Genomic DNA, 20725 nt, shown 5'->3' with positions numbered 1-20725 from the left:
GTATAAGGCTATGTGCCCACGATGCAGAAATGCTCAGTTTCTACATCTCCCTGGCAGAAAAAACGCATGCGGATTGTACATGCGGATTGTACATGCGGATTGTATATGCGGATTGTACATGTGGATTGTACATGCGGATTGTACATGCGGATTGCACACGCGGATTGTACATGCGGATTGTACATGTGGATTGTACATGCGGATTGTACATGCGGATTGTACATGTGGATTGTACATGCGGATTGTACATGCGTTTTTCCTGCCAGGGACATGCGGATTGTACATGCGGATTGTACATGCGTTTTTCCTGCCAGGGACATGCGGATGTAAAGCGTTCTTCACATGCATTTCCACATGCGGGTTGACAAGCGCTTTCCAGGCGATTTTAGCATCACTTGGAAAGTGCTTGACAACTTGGTCACACTATATAAATCCATGCAACCGAATGGTAAAAAAAAGAATGGTAAAAAATAAATCTATACTTAACTTCTGATGGCCCCCGCTGTCTTGCTTCGCTCCGTCCTGGCTGCCGGCAGCTCGCGGTACACTGAAGGACCTGCCGTCACATGACTATGACGTCAGCGCAGGTCCTTCAGTCCACAGCACGCTGCTGACAAGTGAAGACAAGGACACCGCGGGCCATCAGAAGGTAAATATAATATTTATTTTATTCTTTTTTTCACAGGTACTATGGTACCCGGGTCCGGAGGAGAGTCTCCTGTCCTCCACACCCGGGTACCATCCGCACATAGAAACGCATATTATCCGTGTGTGCAAATGCCAATGGCGGCAATTATGCTGCATGTCCGCAAAATTAATGGACATGCTGCGTATTTTTCCGGAATGATAATCCGCAGCATGTGCACAGCACAGATTATCATTGGGGAACATGGCAGGCCTACCATGCGTTTAAGCGTTTTTGCCGGTGCGGAAACGCTTAAACGCATCGTGGGCACACAGCCTAACAGCGTGTCCCTCCCCCGGCCTGTGTTCATGGACTGTAATGTAATCAGGCCTAGGTCAACATCTCTTGTTGCATCTATAGGGTGTGAACCCTTCCCCCGTCCAGGGGCTGATCCCAGTAGACAGAACAATAGACTCATGTTTGGCCCGGTCAGTTGCGTGGTGCCTCCTGACGCTGGAGGGTCTCAGGCTGCGGCCAGATCCTCGTGGCGTGTGTGGATTGATAGAAGCTGCCACGTGGGATTGTGTTGTGTCCCTCATCTGCTGGATCCATTGAACTCATCCAAGGACTATTTCTATACTTTCCCTGGCGGGAGGCGCCCCGGACTTGTTTCTGCTGTTATATAGCAAAAACGAACCAAATACAGAGTATATGGCAAAGAATCAAAAAACTTTATTGTAAACAATATACAGAAAAGACATACATGATTAAAAAGGACGACACACAGACAACCAAACTGGGTGACACATATACAACATAATAATAGATGTTAAATATCTAATGGGACAAAGTGCAAGAAGTGCTCGTATTCAAGGCATTTATGCACTGGTACAAAATTATGGCATATTTCATCACTATGGATATGTACCACGTGCCATATGGCCTATAGTGCCCTGTGAAAAAATGCTAAAGAATTATATTGCACTCTTACCCATATTAGATCAGCACCCAGAATAAACAAGGACCCCAATGCGTGTTTCGCGTGGTATATCCTATGGCTTCCTCAGGGGGGGTGGGGGATTGTTTAATAGGACCTTCCATCTCTGTTTAAATATACTTTAGGGCCTGCGGTCTCGTGACCGGAACGGACCAATCATCTCCTGGTCCATCAGTGCATGCGCGCTGAACCGCCCGAGCCAGATGCATCATGTACGGCCATCAAGGTGAACCACACATGACAGGGAACCAGGACACGTTGCCATGGCCCCCCAACATGCGCAGACACCATGCAGATGCCGTGCATGACGCAGAGGCAAGGGGAGGCACAGCACCCACGCGCTCGCCAAAAAGAACAACACAGCAACGCATTAAGACAAGTATAGTAACGCAACTACTTAATAATGCAAAAATGTGTTAGAGTAAGAAGTAATATTTTCCTATAATTGCAACACGATTCTGTCAGTACGAAAATCAATTTTCTTGGTCCAATTTAATTGTTGCTCGTAGTATCCTCATATTGATTAACCATATGTAGATGATCCATACAGATGGTGCATATAGACTATGGAGGGAGAAAGTTACAAATGACAAAGAAAACAAATTAAAATCAACACATACAATTGTTTAAAAATACCACAAAGATTATATCTATTAAAGAAATGGGTGAAGCTCAGGGCCTCATTAAGGCCATTTGGCGTCATTGTTCCCAGTTCCACTATCCATTTGGTTTCCCTTTGAGCCAGAAGTTTTTTTACATTTTCACCCCTAATGCCACTATGGATGACATCGATACCACGTACCATAAATGTTTTAGGATTTCTCCCATGACAGATTTTAAAATGGCGTGCTATCGTCTTTAAGGAGGTTGTGTCGGCCACCGTCCTCATACCCCATGCCCCCTCACACCAGCCCCCTGGTTGCCCTTCTACATTCCCCATGCCCCTCAAACCAGCCACGCAGCCCCCTGGATGCCCCTCACACCAGCCACACAGCCCCCTGGATGCCCCTCTACATTCCCAATGCCCCTCACACCAGCCTCACAGCCCCCTGGGTGCCCCTCACACCAGTCACACAGCCCCCTGGATGCCCCTCACACCAGCCACACAGCCCCCTGGATGCCCCTCTACATACCCCATGCCCCTCACACCAGCCACACAGCCCCCTGGATGCCCCTCTACATACCCCATGCCCCTCACTCCAGCCACACAGCCCCCTGGATGCCCCTCTACATACCCCATGCCCCTCACACCAGCCACGCAGCCACCTGGATGAATCTCTACATACCCCATGCCGCTCATACCAGCCACAAAGCCCCCTGGATGCACCTCTACATACCCCATGCCTCCTCACACTAGCCACACAGCCCCCTGGATGCCCCTCTACATACCCCATTCCTCCTCACACCGGCCCCTGGATGCCCCTCTAGATACCCCATGCCTCCTCACACCAGCCACGCAGCCCCCTGGATGCCCCTCTACATACCTCATGCCCACTCACACCAGCCACACAGCCCCCTGGATGCCCCTCTACATACCCCATGCCCCTGACACCAGCCACACAGCCCCCTGGATGTCCCTCTTCATACCCCATGCCCCCTCACACCAGCCACACAGCCTCCTGGATGCCCCTCTACAACATACCCCATGCCCCTCACACCACCCACACTGCCCCCTGGATGCCCTTCTACATACCCCATGCCCCCTCACACCAGCCACGCAGCCCCCTGGATGCCCCTCTACATAGTCCATGCCCCCTCCCACCAGCCACGCAGCCTCCTGGATGCCCCTCTACATACCCAATGCCCCTCACACCAGCCACGCAGCCCCCAGGATGCCCCTCTACATAGCCCATGCTTTTTCACACCAGCCACACTGCCCCCTGGATGCCCCTCTACATAGCCGATGCCCCCTCCATAGGCGGATTATAATGAGGACGATCTGGGCTTCTGCCCGGGGCCCCGAACCTCCAGGTGGCCCGGGGCTCCGGGGTGTCTATGGCCAGATTATCCTCATTATATGTGCGCTGCGGCACATACCGGCAGACAGTGGCGGGGGGGATCCCCGGACCGCTCCCCCAGCAGTGGCGCACGGCCGCTGCTTCTTCTTCGGCCGGGCCAGCACTGCAGCAGTTAACTTCCCTGTGCTGGCCCGGCCGCGTCACTGCTAGGAGACACGGCCCTGTGCACGGCCGTGTGTCCTAGCTGTGACGTTACGCAGTGCGCACCCGGCCTGCAGTGCTGCACCGGAAAAGAGCTGGAGCCGATCCGGGGGATGGTGAGTGTGTGTGTATGTATGTGTATGTATGTGTGTGTGTGTGTGTGTGTAGGCAGATATCATTGTGTGATGTATGTTTATATGTATTTTTGTGTTTCAAATGTGTTTATGCGTGTATGATTATGTCTGTATATGTTTGTGTGTGCGTGACTGCGTGCGGCCTCCTGCTGAGTATAGATGGCGCCGTGCGGCCTCCTGCTGTCTCTGGGGGGGGCACCGTGCGGCCTCCCGCTGTGTATAGATGGCGCCGTGCAGCCTCCCGCTGTGCATAGATGGCGCCATGCGGCCTCCCGCTGTGTATAGATGGCATTGTGCGGCCCCGTGCTGTGTATAGATGGCATCGTGCGGCCTCCCGCTGTGTATAGATGGCGCCGTGCAGCCTCCCGCTGTGTATAGGTGGCGCCATGCGGCCTCCCGCTGTGTATAGGTGGCATTGTGCAGCCCCGTGCTGTGTATAGATGGCATCGTGCGGCCTCCCGCTTTGTATAGATGGCGCCGTGCGGCCTCATGCTGTCTCTGGGGGGGGGCGCTGTGCGGCCTCCCGCTGTGTATAGATGGCGCCATGCGGCCTCCTGCTGTCTCTGGGGGGAGCGCCGTGTGGACTCCCACTGTGTATAGATGGCACCGTGCAGCCTCCCGCTGTGCATAGATGGCGCCATGCGGCCTCCCACTGTGTATAGGTGTATAGATGGCATTGTGCGGCCCCGTGCTGTGTATAGATGGCATCGTGCGGCCTCCCGCTGTGTATAGATGGCGCCGTGCAGCCTCCCGCTGTGTATAGGTGGCACCGTGCGGCCTCTTGCTGTGTATAGGTGGCGCCGTGCGGCCTCCCGCTGTGTATAGGTGGCATTGTGCAGCCCCATGCTGTGTATAGATGGCATCGTGCGGCCTCCCGCTGTGTATAGATGGCGCCGTGCGGCCTCCTGCTGTCTCTGGGGAGGGCGCCGTGCGGCCTCCCGCTGTGTATAGATGACGCCGTGCAGCCTCGCGCTGTGTATAGGTGGCGCCGTGCGGCCTCCCGCTGTGTATAGGTGGCGCCGTGCGGCCTCCCACTGTGTATAGATGGCGCCGTGCGGCCTCCCGCTGTGTATAGGTGGCGCCGTGCGGCCTCCCGCTGTGTATAGGTGGCGCCGTGCGGCCTCCCGCTGTGTATAGGTGGCACCGTGCGGCCTCCCGCTGTGTATAGGTGGCGCCGTGCGTCCTCCTGCTGAGTATAGATGGCGACGTGCGGCCTCCTGCTGTCTCTGAGGTCGGGGGCGCCGTGCGACCTCCCGCTGTGTATAGATGGCGCCGTGCGGCCTCCTGCTGAGTATAGATGGTGCCGTGCGGCCTACTGCTGTCTCTGGGGGGGGCGCCATGTGGCCTCCCGCTGTGTATAGGTGGCACCGTGCGGCCTCCTGCTGAGTATAGATGGCATCGTGTGGCCCCCTGTTGTGTATAGGTGGCGCCGTGCGGTCTCCCGCTGTGTATAGGTGGCGCCGTGCGGCCTCCTGCTGAGTATAGATGGCGTCGTGCGGCCCCCTGCCGTGTATAGGTGGCGACATGCGGCCTCCCGCTGTGTATAGATGGCGTCGCGCGTCCTCCTGCTGTCTCTGGGGGGGGCGCCGTTCGGCCTCTCGCTGCATATAGATGGCGCCGTGCGGTCTCCTGCTGTCTCTGGGGGGGCACCATGCGGCCTCCCGCTGTGTATAGATGGTGCCGTGCAGCCTCCCGCTGTGCACAGATGGCGCCGTGCGGCCTCCCGCTGTGTATAGATGGCATTGTGCGTCCCCGTGCTGTGTATAGATGGCATCATGTGGCCTCCCGCTGTGTATAGATGGCGCCGTGCAGCCTCCCGCTGTGTATATTTTGGCGCCGTGCGGCCTCTCGCTGTGTATAGGTGGCGCCGTGCGGCCTCCCGCTGTGTATAGGTGGCGCCGTGCGGCCTCCCGCTGTGTATAGGTGGCGCCGTGTGTCCTCCTGCTGAGTATAGATGGTGACGTGCGGCCTCCTGCTGTCTCTGAGGTCGGGGGCGCCGTGCGACCTCCCGCTGTGTATAGATGGCGCCGTGCGGCCTCCTGCTGAGTATAGATGGTGCAGTGCGGCCTACTGCTGTCTCTGGGGGGGGCGCCATGCGACCTCCCGCTGTGTATAGGTGGCACCGTGCGGCCTCCTGCTGAGTATAGATGGCATCGTGTGGCCCCCTGTTGTGTATAGGTGGCGCCGTGCGGCCTTCCGCTGTGTATAGGTGGCGCCGTGCGGCCTCCTGCTGAGTATAGATGGCGTCGTGCGGCCCCCTGCCGTGTATAGGTGGCGACATGCGGCCGCCCGCTGTGTATAGATGGCGTCGCGCGGCCTCCTGCTGTCTCTGGGGGGGGCGCCGTGCGGCCTCTCGCTGCATATAGATGGCGCCGTGCGGTCTCCTGCTGTCTCTGGTGGTGCACCGTGCGCCCTCCCGCTGTGTATAGATGGCGCCGTGCAGTCTCCCGCTGTGCATAAATGGCGCCGTGCGGCCTCCCGCTGTGTATAGATGGCATTGTGCGTCCCCGTGCTGTGTATAGATGGCATCATGTGGCCTCCCGCTGTGCATAGATGGCGCCGTGCAGCCTCCCGCTGTGTATAGGTGGCGCCGTGCGGCCTCCCACTTTGTATAGCTGGCGCCGTGCGGCCTCCCGCTGTGTATAGGTGGCATTGTGCAGCCCCGTGCTGTGTATAGATGGCATCGTGCGGCCTCCCGCTGTGTATAGATGGCGCCGTGCGGCCTCCTGCTGTCTCTGGGGGAGGCGCTGTGCGGCCTCTCGCTGTGTATAAATGGCACCGTGCAGCCTCCCGCTGTGCATAGATGGCGCCGTGCGGCCTCCCGCTGTGCATAGATGGCATTGTGCGGCCCCGTGCTGTGTATAGATGGCATCGTGCGGCCTCCCGCTGTGTATAGGTGGCACCGTGCGGCCTCCCGCTGTGTATAGGTGGCGCCGTGCGGTCTCCCGCTGTGTATAGGTGGCGCCGTGCGGTCTCCCGCTGTGTATAGGTGGCACCGTGCGGCCTCCCGCTGTGTATAGGTGGCGCCGTGCGTCCTCCTGCTGTCTCTGAGGTCGGGGGCGCCGTGCGACCTCCCGCTGTGTATAGATGGCGCCGTGCGGCCTCCTGCTGAGTATAGATGGTGCCGTGCGGCCTACTGCTGTCTCTGGGGGGGGCGCCATGTGGCCTCCCGCTGTGTATAGGTGGCACCGTGCGGCCTCCTGCTGAGTATAGATGGCATCGTGTGGCCCCCTGTTGTGTATAGGTGGCGCCGTGCGGCCTCCCGCTGTGTATAGGTGGCGCCGTGCGGCCTCCTGCTGAGTATAGATGGCGTCGTGCGGCCCCCTGCCGTGTATAGGTGGCGACATGCGGCCTCCCGCTGTGTATAGATGGCGTCGCGCGTCCTCCTGCTGTCTCTGGGGGGGGCGCCGTTCGGCCTCTCGCTGCATATAGATGGCGCCATGTGGTCTCCTGCTGTCTCTGGGGGGGCACCATGCGGCCTCCCGCTGTGTATAGATGGTGCCGTGCAGCCTCCCGCTGTGCACAGATGGCGCCGTGCGGCCTCCCGCTGTGTATAGATGGCATTGTGCGTCCCCGTGCTGTGTATAGATGGCATCATGTGGCCTCCCGCTGTGTATAGATGGCGCCGTGCAGCCTCCCGCTGTGTATATTTTGGCGCCGTGCGGCCTCTCGCTGTGTATAGGTGGCGCCGTGCGGCCTCCCGCTGTGTATAGGTGGCGCCGTGCGGCCTCCCGCTGTGTATAGGTGGCGCCGTGCGTCCTCCTGCTGAGTATAGATGGCGACGTGCGGCCTCCTGCTGTCTCTGAGGTCGGGGGCGCCGTGCGACCTCCCGCTGTGTATAGATGGCGCCGTGCGGCCTCCTGCTGAGTATAGATGGTGCAGTGCGGCCTACTGCTGTCTCTGGGGGGGGCGCCATGCGACCTCCCGCTGTGTATAGGTGGCACCGTGCGGCCTCCTGCTGAGTATAGATGGCATCGTGTGGCCCCCTGTTGTGTATAGGTGGCGCCGTGCGGCCTTCCGCTGTGTATAGGTGGCGCCGTGCGGCCTCCTGCTGAGTATAGATGGCGTCGTGCGGCCCCCTGCCGTGTATAGGTGGCGACATGCGGCCGCCTGCTGTGTATAGATGGCGTCGCGCGGCCTCCTGCTGTCTCTGGGGGGGGGCGCCGTGCGGCCTCTCGCTGCATATAGATGGCGCCGTGCGGTCTCCTGCTGTCTCTGGTTGTGCACCGTGCGGCCTCCCGCTGTGTATAGATGGCGCCGTGCAGTCTCCCGCTGTGCATAAATGGCGCCGTGCGGCCTCCCGCTGTGTATAGATGGCATTGTGCGTCCCCGTGCTGTGTATAGATGGCATCATGTGGCCTCCCGCTGTGCATAGATGGCGCCGTGCAGCCTCCCGCTGTGTATAGGTGGCGCCGTGCGGCCTCCCACTTTGTATAGCTGGCGCCGTGCGGCCTCCCGCTGTGTATAGGTGGCATTGTGCAGCCCCGTGCTGTGTATAGATGGCATCGTGCGGCCTCCCGCTGTGTATAGATGGTGCCGTGCGACCTCCTGCTGTCTCTGGGGGAGGCGCTGTGCGGCCTCTCGCTGTGTATAAATGGCACCGTGCAGCCTCCCGCTGTGCATAGATGGCGCCGTGCGGCCTCCCGCTGTGCATAGATGGCATTGTGCGGCCCCGTGCTGTGTATAGATGGCATCGTGCGGCCTCCCGCTGTGTATAGGTGGCACCGTGCGGCCTCCCGCTGTGTATAGGTGGCGCCGTGCAGTCTCCCGCTGTGTATAGGTGGCGCCGTGCGGCCTCCCGCTGTGTATAGGTGGCACCGTGCGGCCTCCCGCTGTGTATAGGTGGCGACGTGCGGCCTCCTGCTGTCTCTGAGGTCGGGGGCGCCGTGCGACCTCCCGCTGTGTATAGATGGCGCCGTGCGGCCTCCTGCTGAGTATAGATGGTGCCGTGCGGCCTACTGCTGTCTCTGGGGGGGGCGCCATGTGGCCTCCCGCTGTGTATTGGTGGCACCGTGCGGCCTCCTGCTGAGTATAGATGGCATCGTGTGGCCCCCTGTTGTGTATAGGTGGCGCCGTGCGGCCTCCCGCTGTGTATAGGTGGCGCCGTGCGGCCTACTGCTGAGTATAGATGGCGTCGTGCGGCCCCCTGCCGTGTATAGGTGGCGACATGCGGCCTCCCGCTGTGTATAGATGGCGTCGCGCGTCCTCCTGCTGTCTCTGGGGGGGGCGCCGTTCGGCCTCTCGCTGCATATAGATGGCGCCGTGCGGTCTCCTGCTGTCTCTGGGGGGGCACCATGCGGCCTCCCGCTGTGTATAGATGGTGCCGTGCAGCCTCCCGCTGTGCACAGATGGCGCCGTGCGGCCTCCCGCTGTGTATAGATGGCATTGTGCGTCCCCGTGCTGTGTATAGATGGCATCATGTGGCCTCCCGCTGTGTATAGATGGCGCCGTGCAGCCTCCCGCTGTGTATATTTTGGCGCCGTGCGGCCTCTCGCTGTGTATAGGTGGCGCCGTGCGGCCTCCCGCTGTGTATAGGTGGCGCCGTGCGGCCTCCCGCTGTGTATAGGTGGCGCCGTGCGTCATCCTGCTGAGTATAGATGGCGACGTGCGGCCTCCTGCTGTCTCTGAGGTCGGGGGCGCCGTGCGACCTCCCGCTGTGTATAGATGGCGCCGTGCGGCCTTCTGCTGTCTCTGGGGGATGCGCTGTGCGGCCTCTCGCTGTGTATAAATGGCACCGTGCAGCCTCCCGCTGTGCATAGATGGCGCCGTGCGGCCTCCCGCTGTGTATAGGTGGCGCCGTGCGGCCTCTCGTTGTGTATAGGTGGCGCCGTGCGGCCTCCCGCTGTGTATAGGTGGCGCCGTGGGGCCTCCCGCTGTGTATAGGTGGCGCCGTGGGGCCTCCCGCTGTGTATAGGTGGCACCATGGGGCCTCCCGCTGTGTATAGGTGGCGCCGTGCGGCTTCCCGCTGTGTATAGGTGGCGCCGTGCGGCCTCCCGCTGTGTATAGGTGGTGCCGTGCAGCCTCCCGCTGTGTATAGGTGGCGCCGTGCGGCCTCCCGCTGTGTATAGGTGGCGCCGTGGGGCCTCCCGCTGTGTATAGGTGGCGCCGTGCGGTCTCCCGCTGTGTATAGGTGGCGCCGTGCGGCCTCCCGCTGTGTATAGGTGGCACCGTGCGGCCTCCCACTGTGTATAGGTGGCGACGTGCGGCCTCCTGCTGTCTCTGAGGTCGGGGGCGCCGTGCGACCTCCCGCTGTGTATAGATGGCGCCGTGCGGCCTCCTGCTGAGTATAGATGGTGCCGTGCGGCCTACTGCTGTCTCTGGGGGGGGGCGCCATGTGGCCTCCCGCTGTGTATAGGTGGCACCGTGCGGCCTCCTGCTGAGTATAGATGGCATCGTGTGGCCCCCTGTTGTGTATAGGTGGCGCCGTGCGGCCTCCCGCTGTGTATAGGTGGCGCCGTGCGGCCTCCTGCTGAGTATAGATGGCGTCGTGCGGCCCCCTGCCATGTATAGGTGGCGACATGCGGCCTCCCGCTGTGTATAGATGGCGTCGCGCGTCCTCCTGCTGTCTCTGGGGGGGGCGCCGTTCGGCCTCTCGCTGCATATAGATGGCGCCGTGCGGTCTCCTGCTGTCTCTGGTGGTGCACCGTGCGGCCTCCCGCTGTGTATAGATGGCGCCGTGCAGTCTCCCGCTGTGCATAGATGGCGCCGTGCGGCCTCCCGCTGTGTATAGATGGCATTGTGCGTCCCCGTGCTGTGTATAGATGGCATCATGTGGCCTCCCGCTGTGCATAGATGGCGCCGTGCAGCCTCCCGCTGTGTATAGGTGGCGCCGTGCGGCCTCCCACTTTGTATAGCTGGCGCCGTGCGGCCTCCCGCTGTGTATAGATGGCATCGTGCGGCCTCCCGCTGTGTATAGATGGCATTGTGCGGCCTCCCGCTGTGTATAGATGGCGCCGTGCGGCCTTCTGCTGTCTCTGGGGGAGGCGCTGTGCGGCCTCTCGCTGTGTATAAATGGCACCGTGCAGCCTCCCGCTGTGCATAGATGGCGCCGTGCGGCCTCCCGCTGTGCATAGATGGCATTGTGCGGCCCCGTGCTGTGTATAGATGGCATTGTGCGGCCTCCCGCTGTGTATAGGTGGCACCGTGCGGCCTCCCGCTGTGTATAGGTGGCGCCGTGCGGCCTCTCGTTGTGTATAGGTGGCGCCGTGCGGCCTCCCGCTGTGTATAGGTGGCGCCGTGGGGCCTCCCGCTGTGTATAGGTGGCACCATGGGGCCTCCCGCTGTGTATAGGTGGCGCCGTGCGGCTTCCCGCTGTGTATAGGTGGCGCCGTGCGGCCTCCCGCTGTGTATAGGTGGTGCCGTGCAGCCTCCCGCTGTGTATAGGTGGCGCCGTGCGGCCTCCCGCTGTGTATAGGTGGCGCCGTGGGGCCTCCCGCTGTGTATAGGTGGCGTCGTGCGGCCTCCCGCTGTGTATAGGTGGCGCAGTGCGGCCTCCCGCTGTGTATAGGCGGTGCCGTGTGGCCTCTCGCTGCGTATAGGTGGCGCCGTGCGGCCTCCCGCTGTGTATAGGTGGCTGCGTGCGGCCTCCCGCTGTGTATAGATGGCTACGTGCGGCCTCCCGCTGTGTATAGATGGCGCCGTGCGGCCTCCCGCTGTGTATAGGTGGCGCCGTGCGGCCTCCCTCTGTGTATAGGTGGCGCCGTGCGGCCTTCCTCTGTGTATAGGTGGCGCCGTGCGGCCTCCCGCTGTGTATAGTTGGCGCCGTGCGGCCTCGCGCTGTGTATAGGTGGCGCCGTGCGGCCTCCCGCTGTGTATAGGTGGCGCCGTGCGGCCTCCCGCTGGGTATAGATGGCTACGTGCGGCCTCCCGCTGTGTATAGATGGCTACGTGCGGCCTCCCGCTGTGTATAGATGGTTACGTGTGCTCAGTATTGAGTCATACAATTAATGTAAGGCTATGTGCACACGATGCAGAAATGCTCCGGATTTTTTTTGAGCGTTTCTGCTTCTCCCTGGCAGAAAAAACGCATGTGGATTGTACATGCGGATTGTACATGCGTTTTTCCTGCCAGGGACTTGCTGATGTGAAGCGTTCTACTTGCATTTCCGCATGCGGGTTGTCAAGCGCTTTCCAAGCGATTTTAGCATCACTTGGAAAGTGCTTGACAACTTGGTCACACTATATAAATCCATGCAACCGGCATGGATTTATATAGAGTGACCGTAAAAGAATGGTAAAAAATAAATATATAATTACCTTCTGATGGCCTGCCGACGTCAGCGGTCGCATGACCCATCTCATGACTTAATGACGTCACGGCAGGTCCTTTTCAGACCATCGCGAGCTGCCGGCAAGCCAGGACGCATCGGATAAAGACACCGGGGGCCATCAGAAGGTAAGTATAATATTTATTTTTTATTTTATTCTTTTTTTACAGGTTCTATGGTCCCCTGGTCCGGAGGAGAGTCTCCTCTTCTCCAAACCCGGGTACCATCCGCACATTGAAACTCATGGAATCTGCATGTACAGATGCAGTGATGCGGATTCCATGTGTTCCAATGCAAGTCAATGGCGGCGAAAGCGCCGCGCTTCCGCAAAATAATTGTTAGTGCTGCGTTTTTTTCCGCAATGATAATCCGCAGCGGAAATTTCCGCAGCATGTGCAGAGCACATGCGGATTATCATTGGGGAACATGGCAGGCCTTCTACCATGTGTTTTTAAGTGTTTCTGCAGCAGAATTGCCGCTACCCCTGGCCCCCTCACACCACCCACACAGCCCCCTGGATGCCCCTCACACCACCCCCCCTTTATGCCAGCACAGCCGTTCACATGGTCAGTTCTCCCCGCCTCAGTCCTCACAGCACAACGCTGAACACGAGCTCCTCATCACCAGTCCTCCTGTCCCGGCACAATGTGCGCACTGCTGCAGCTGCAGGTGGAATAGTGTCCACTGGACTGAGAAGGCCCCGCCCCTTCCGGTGACGTCATGATTCCATGAAATCACTCCTCCCCCTCAAGACATCAACTCCAATCTAGACGCTCCCCTGTTGCTGAGGCGTGGTGACGCTGTAGCTGGGTGATTGCAGTCAGAGTAGTGGTGTTTGGTGTCTGTACTACAGGTAAGAAGATGGGAATGTGCCAAGGTGATTACTACATTCAGGACAATAAGTAGCTAGCTGTAGGTGTGCAGAATCCCACTCCCGATATTGTCAGGGTCCCGCACCCCCTCGTGTCGTCAGCTGTCAGGCTCCCGCACCCCCTCGTGTCGTGGGCTGTCGGGCTCCCGCGCCCCCCCTCGTGTCGTGGGCTGTCAGGCTCCCGCACCCCCTCGTGTCGTGTGCTGTCGGGCTCCCGCGCCCCCCCTCGTGTCGTGGGCTGTCGGGCTCCCGCGCCCCCCCCTCGTGTCGTGGGCTGTCGGGCTCCCGCGCCCCCCCCTCGTGTCGTGGGCTGTCGGGCTCCCGCGCCCCCCCCTCGTGTCGTGGGCTGTCGGGCTCCCGCACCCCCTCGTGTCGTTGGCTGTCAGGCTCCCTCACCCCCTCGTGTCGTGGGCCGTCGGGCTCCCGCGCCTCCCCCTCGTGTCGTGGGTCGTCGGGCTCCCGCGCCTCCCCCTCGTGTCGTGGGCCGTCGGGCTCCCGCGCCCCCCGCCTCGTGTCGTGGGCCGTCGGGCTCCCGCGCCCCCCCCTCGTGTCGTGGGCCGTCGGGCTCCCGCGTCCCCCCCTCGTGTCGTGGGCCGTCGGGCTCCCGCACCCCCTCGTGTCGTGGGCTGCCAGGCTCCCGCACCCCCTCGTGTCGTGGGCTGCCAGGCTCCCGCACCCCCTCGTGTCGAGGGCTGTCAGGCTCCCGCACCCCCTCGTGTCGTGGGCTGTCAGGCTCCCGCACCCCCTCGTGTCGTGGGCTGCCAGGCTCCCGCACCCCCTCGTGTCGAGGGCTGTCAGGCTCCCGCACCCCCTCATGTCGTCGGCTGTCAGGCTCCCGCACTCTCCCCTTGTCGTTGTCTGTGGAGAAGATTAATACATATTTTCATTTTTCAGGTTTTCTCTTATAAAACAAGATCCCTGAGCTTCTGTCTTTGACCGAAAAAATGGCGTCTGACAAGTCGCTGCTGTCTGCAGAAATGAACACAAACATGGAGGAAGCGCTGTATGAACAGATGCTGATGAAGGTACGAAGATGAATTGGAGAGGCCAGCAATCACCGGGTGAATGTCTCCTCCGTCAGCCGCCAGGGGCGCGGCAGTCTCCAACATTTACCTAATGTGAATTGTTGGCTTTAGACCCCTCACAGTTGTACTATTTTGGTGCAGGAAAAATCTGTTTGCAGAACCATCCTGTTCATGTTACTCACTGATTCTCACTTGTTGCCTCATTTCAGGCCAAACAGGAGATACAGAGCAGAATACCGAACTTACCAGAAAGCAGAGAGATCAGACCCCAGCCGGGTGAGATGGGCGTCCTCTGATTATTATCCAGATTACTTTGTGCATATTATGTGACAGATACCACAGTGGGGCAGTGGGGTCTTAATGACTGCAACGGTCACATGATGCAACCAACGTGGGGGGTCACATCGTTTTTTCTTATACAGTTGGTTACATGTAAATGCTGCTTGGCTTTTGCCGATTTTATTGTGTTTTTGTTCACTTTTTGTTTTTATTTCTGTGTTAGGTTTCTGCATTAAAACTCGCACATCCAAAAATACCAAAATCTTTATTAACATCTGCAAGTCGAACCAGATCTCAGCGCCCCCGGACCTGACGGAGCAGGAGTTAGTCAGCATCCTGGAATCTGATGATCCCTCCGGCTATCGAGTCCCCATGAGCCTTGGAGAGCCCCACGTTGAAGTTGATAATAGTACGTTTTTTTTTTAATACAGCACGTCTCTTTTTAAAGGGGTAGTCCAGAGATATCCTTAAATGGGATAAAATAGCAAGTATTACAACTTACTAATCCTCAATGATCAAAGGTGCCGTCTCCACAGGTTCTGGTAGGTCCACTTCCAGTCTGCGGAATAAAGATTGTTGTTGTCTTTTGAACTTTTTTGGTTTAGATTTGGGACTTAAAGGGATTGCCCACTACTTGGATTCCCCTTTAAGAACTTATGCTAATTATTCATAGCAGCCCAACTAAGGTCAATGGATTGATTCGGCATCGCAAAGTATCTAAGTCCTGGTGCACTTTGTCCTACAGGTGGAGGCGGCTGCACGGCGTACGACATAGTGATTAATGGCACCTTCTTTGAGAAAATTAAGGTAACTGCAATTGCTTATTCCGACATACGAGCTGTCTGCTCTCCTTTGTGTCAGCTCCTTACTTTGTATTTTTTTTATTAGAATAATGAGCTTCTCAGGGAATTTTTTATCACCGTGGCCATGGAGGGACTAGAGAACAAGTACGAAATGGAGCTGTCAAGAGGTAACGACCGCATCACTGATATTTTCCTTGATTTTTCCAACACAAGGACTTGTTCTTTCGTGGAGCAAGTTTACCATATAATATATTGAACATTTTTACGTACTAACCTGTTGTATGGCACTGTATCAAATGCCTTTGAAAAGTCCAGATAGACGAAAACCACTAAGTTTCCCTGGTCCAACCTAGAACTTACCTCCCCATAGAATCTTTTCAGATTAGTTTGCAGGACAGATCCCTCATAATCATATGTTTAGGTTATTCTTATTGAGGTGCTCCAGGTTAGTATCTCTTAGAAAACCCTCAAAGATGTTGCCCACAGTACAAGTTAAACTTACCTGCCTATAAATTCCAGGCTCAGATATTATCCCGTTCTTGAATATTGGTACCACATTTGCTATGTGGGTGTAACACTGGTGGATATGGACCCACTGCCCCACGGGAGGGTTGTGATTAGGTGTCTACTGGGTCTCCACTAGAACCTTTGGTGGTGAGGATAGACTGGGCCGCCAGTAGACACCAGGTACAACTTCAGTGCAGTCCCCGGGACTGCAGCAGCATTCCGGAGGTACCAGGGTACCAGACACAGGAGAGCGAAGACAAGGACTAGGTCAGACAGTCTGAGATCAGGGCAGGAAGCACAGGTTCAGGATAGAGAAAAATGGCAAGGGGGACAGGGGTTTTTGATACCAGAAAACTCCTTTAACGCTTGCAACCTCTGTTGCTTGACTGCAACTCAAACAGTCAAATCAGTCAGTAAGAATTTAGGGCACTTCCATGGCGATATTTTGCATCAGTATTTGTTAGCAGATGCCAGGAGTGGATCCAAAACAGAAGAGGTGAAAGTGTTTCAGTTACTATTTTTCACTGTGTTTGTTCCCCTCTGGTCTTCAGCTTACAAATACTGCTGTAAATTAGTGCCCAAAATACTCACTGTGTGAATGAGGTGAGGAAGCTGCTTGTAGTACTGTAATAGAAGTCCTTATTCTGAGGATGAGTGCTGTAATTCTTGTCTTCTCTGCTCCATCAAACTCCCCAGAGCAGGGGCAACCCCTGGGGCAAAACTGCTGGCGGCAGATGTCCAGACGTATGACTCAGTGATGTGTGATGGACCCCGACTCCCAAACAAAATGAATCAGACACATACAAAATAAATACACAAATCATTGCAATTAGGTGTCAAACATTCTCAACTTTATTTAAATTTACATGACACCGAAAATGGCACAACCCTCGACTCACGAAGAGTCACCCTCCAGCGCTCAGGAGAGGAAAACCCCCTGTGGAGGAAATCTCTAGGGAACCATGGCTCGAGGGCTGCCCTTCCCTTGGGCTTAGAGAGTTAGTGCCGATATATGACGGAGTTTTAGAATTTGTACATATTTACAGAGAACGACATAACAAATATAGACTATTAATGTGATAGCTGCGATATCTGTCACCACATTTATTGCTGGAACGAATTTAGTTGATCTGATTTCCCAGGTGGATCTACCACTTCTCCCTTACAGATCCAGCTCCGTCTCTCAAGAAGTTGGGCACTTGGTTACAGGGGTTGCTCATTATGGATAACCCCTAATAGGATGAGTATCCCCCCCCTCCCAATTTATCACCCATTAAAGTCAAGGATCCATCCATGAACTCCCAAAGAAGAGCAGCTCTTTGTACATAGTAACAGAAGGGGATCCTGTTTTGGGGACCCCCCCTCTGTTACCTTCCCATGCCCCCGGGGTGTCTAAGAAGACAACCCCTTTCCCTGCTAGAACCTCCAAATTACACCAACGTTGGCACATTACGTGGGGTGGTCAAGCTCAAGGTCCTCAGGCGCATCATCAGTAATGGCGCTGATCATGGCAGTGCGGCATTCTTTTATGGAATCTTCTTTATGACACTTGTTTATGCCCTCACAATAGTTGTCATGGTTACTACAAGGGCTATTACTGATGCAGGGTCCAAGTATTAACCCTTTCATCATTGGTAATTCACTTTCATTATGGAGGCAAATAATTGTACTTGATACCAAGCAGGAGTCTTATCATTACGGCTTCCCTTAGGCACCATAAGAAATACAGATTATAGAACATACGTACAAGTGTTTCAGGAGTGTTTTGTACTTTTTAGATCCATAGATTGTGCTTATAACTAGCACTTTACAAAGCAGAAAATTAAGAGGAAATTACTTGTAAAATAATATTATAAGGAATTGCATTTCAAGCATTTTCCTAATGTGCATTCTGCATACTTGCATAGTTACATAGGTTGAAAAAGTTTGAACTTTAATGTCCTAGGTCTATCTCCAAAGTTATACATTTTCTATTACTAGATTATTTATAACCCACAATGTCATGTTTTGTTAAAAAAGTATCCAGCCCTTCTATAAATGCTGTTATACTATCTGCCATTACTATATCTTGTGGTTGGCATTCCACAGTCTGACTGCTCTAACTGTAAATAATCGTTTCCTATTAAGTTGCCAGAATCGCTTCACCTCCGCTTGTTATAAATGTTCCTGGTGCTTTGTAAGGTCCTGGAAAGTGATAAGTCATGTGCCAGTACTATGCATTGACCACATATGTATTTATACATATAAATGTATATTTATGAAGGAGATGATAATTACCCTTCATAGAGGTGTTACGATCATTCATAAATTGCTTTCATAGGTTTGATCTCCAGGATTAGGAGAGATTTGGGGTGTAAACGTAATAAACAATGAGTAAAACATCAAAGCAAACGAAAAAGGGTTTGTGACCCAAACTGGTAGGTGAGACCGGCTAGCCCCATATTATATCACAACCAGGTTTCGCCTGAGGAGGGCAGCACTAATGAGTCCTCAGGAGCGCATAACCCTGAAATATGCAGCCATTCTACACTACCCATTATAAAAGGGTTTAATATGCTACTTACTACCATGTTTTAATTAAGATACAAGGCATACTTGTAAGGAGAGATGAAAAAGGTGATGGGGGACAACATATAAATATACTGAGGAACTCTATACACTAGTGGCCAAAATTGAGGCAACACCCCCAAGATTTATGAATTTTTAGCATTTTGCCAATACCAATACAAATTTCATGAATGTTTTTGATTTCACAGTAAAGTTTTTAAGTAGAAATAAAATCTCATATAGAAACACAATATTAGCAGGAAATTTGTTCATTTGTCAACAAATTGGAGACTATTGTCACTCAGATGACTGTGGGAGAAAAGCCATTGATTTGTCCTATTTTCATATCTAACACTAAATGTTAATACTCAGTTGGACAGCCCTCGGCCTTGATGACTGCCTGGCATCTACTTGGCATGCTATCTACCAGTTTGTGTAAATCAGATGGTGTGATGATATGAAGCCATGATTTGATGATGGCTGCAATGAGTTCCTGCTTGTGTGAAGCCCGCTGTTTTGACACCGCTCTTTTGAGCCGAGCCCAGAGATTCTCAATAGGATTGAGATCTGGGCTGTTTCCTGGCCAATTCAATAGCTGGACATTTTTGTCCTTGAACCAAGAGAGACATTTTTTAGCTGTATGGCATGGGGCTCCATCTTAAAATAAACGGTGTCCCTTCACCAAATACATCACGTGCCGAAGGAATGAGTTTAGGCTGAAGGACGTCCTTGATGTACTTTTCAGCATTAACTGTTTCTTCAATTACCTGCAGCCGACCACCTGCATCTCTGGACACGCAGCCCCCTACCATAACACTCAGAGGAGGCTTCATGGTGGGTACTGTACCCTCTGGCAACCAGTCCTCTCCAGGTCGTCGTCGAACGTAGCGGACACCGTCGCTGCCAAAGATGGATAGGCGTCTCTCATCGCTCCATATAACATTTCTCCATTGTTCAATGGTCCATTTACAATGTTCTTTGGTCCCTGCAAACGTTTCTGACGCTGTGAGGCATTCAGAAATGGCTTTTTACCTGGTATTCTGGCTCTTAACCCCGCATTTACCAGTCGTCGTCGAACCGTCCGATCAGACACTGTCACTCCGGTGTTGACAAGCTCATTGTTGATGTTAACAGCAGTTTATTCCCTGTTATTTAGGGCGATTCTAACAATTCTTCTATCAGTCTGAGGACTTGTAGCCTTCTTCCTTTCTCTACCTGCTTTATTCTTTATCGAACCAGTCTCTTGAAACCGCTTACACACTTTGAGAACGAAAACATGTAATTGCTTACCTTCTGATGACAAACTGGCATTAAAATATAAAAACCGAATTTTAATCGCACAATATCTGTTTTAAATCACACCCAGGTCACTATAAACCAACATAGAATACATATCGCAGAAGAGGGCGTGTGTACAAGTAAGTAGGTCAGTGAAACTTCCATTAAATATTGGTGATGGTGAAAAACTGAAGGTGTTGCCTTAATTTTGGCCACTAGTGTATAACACAAAATATAAACAAAAAAGAAAGGGAAGAACATTTCTGCACAAAAAGTGTGTCGCTCAGCAGGAAAATCCCCTTGAAATTGCGTTTTTTGAGATTTTTTTTCCCGTTCTTTAGAAACGCTGCAAAAATACTGAAAGAATAGACATGAAACTGCTTCAAATCTGCAAGGATTCACTTTTCCTGCTTTTCCTGGTACTATCAAACATAGCATTTTTGGGAACTTGGAGCTCTATATTCCAAATATGTCCGTCCCTCCAGTTGAAAGAAATTAACATTTTCCTGGAGGGAAGTTTATATTTTACATTATGTCAGTTTTTGTCTATCGATGATAAAGTGCAGTTTGCTGCAATTTTTATTGTGACATATACCCAAATCATTCTCGAAAATATTTCACATTCAACGCGCGTCGGGCGGGCCTGCGTGCTCTCACATGCCAGAGCTGAGTTTCAGTTCCAGTCCGACCCTGTTAATCATCTATGGTTTCCCTTCAGAGTGGAAAATGCTGAAAAATCGGAAGTTCCTGGGATCCATTTTTGAACAGAATATCAGAACCAAATCAAAACCGATGATTCAGGAAATGGACATAATGGGGTAAGTCCCAACTCTAAGGTACAAGTCTATGGCATACAGTCTGTAAAAGACGACAGAGTAGGCTGCTGTTGAGCATCGGCGGCTTCTTCTCTGATGTTCCTCGCTCATCCATGCAGTACATGGTCGGCCATTCAATTGATTGGATGTCTTATAATACCACATTTCCCCTAGGGACACAAAGTATGACGAGCGCCACTCCTCCTGGTGATAGGTTATACCCAACAGATGGGGCAGCGCCACTCCTCATGGTGATGGGTTACACCCAACAGATGGGGGAGCGCCACTCCTCCTGGTGATAGGTTATACCCAACAGATGGGGCAGTGCCACTCCTCGTGGTGATGGGTTACACCCAACAGATAGGGGAGCTCCACTCCTCGTGGTGATGGGTTACACCCAACAGATGGGGGAGTGCC

The 20725-nt window shown here is 54.7% G+C and overlaps 1 protein-coding gene across 1 annotated transcript in view; it reads left to right on the top strand.

Moving 5' to 3' along the window:
• Positions 1 to 20315, top strand: part of LOC141206969 (PIH1 domain-containing protein 1-like) — a 66720-nt gene extending 46405 nt beyond the window's left edge. The window contains exons 3-7 of the mRNA XM_073664333.1: positions 14289 to 14355; positions 14582 to 14767; positions 15104 to 15165; positions 15247 to 15328; positions 20212 to 20315. Coding sequence (XP_073520434.1) covers positions 14289 to 14355; positions 14582 to 14767; positions 15104 to 15165; positions 15247 to 15328; positions 20212 to 20315 — 501 coding nt within the window. The remainder of the gene's footprint in view (positions 1 to 14288; positions 14356 to 14581; positions 14768 to 15103; positions 15166 to 15246; positions 15329 to 20211) is intronic.
• Positions 20316 to 20725: the final 410 nt, after the last annotated feature.

This window comes from Phyllobates terribilis, unplaced genomic scaffold (genome assembly GCF_046119375.1).
Source record: "Phyllobates terribilis strain yellow unplaced genomic scaffold, ASM4611937v1 Scaffold_154__1_contigs__length_4444370, whole genome shotgun sequence".
Lineage (NCBI taxonomy): Eukaryota > Metazoa > Chordata > Amphibia > Anura > Dendrobatidae > Phyllobates > Phyllobates terribilis.
This window is presented reverse-complemented; position numbering and strand designations above follow the sequence as displayed.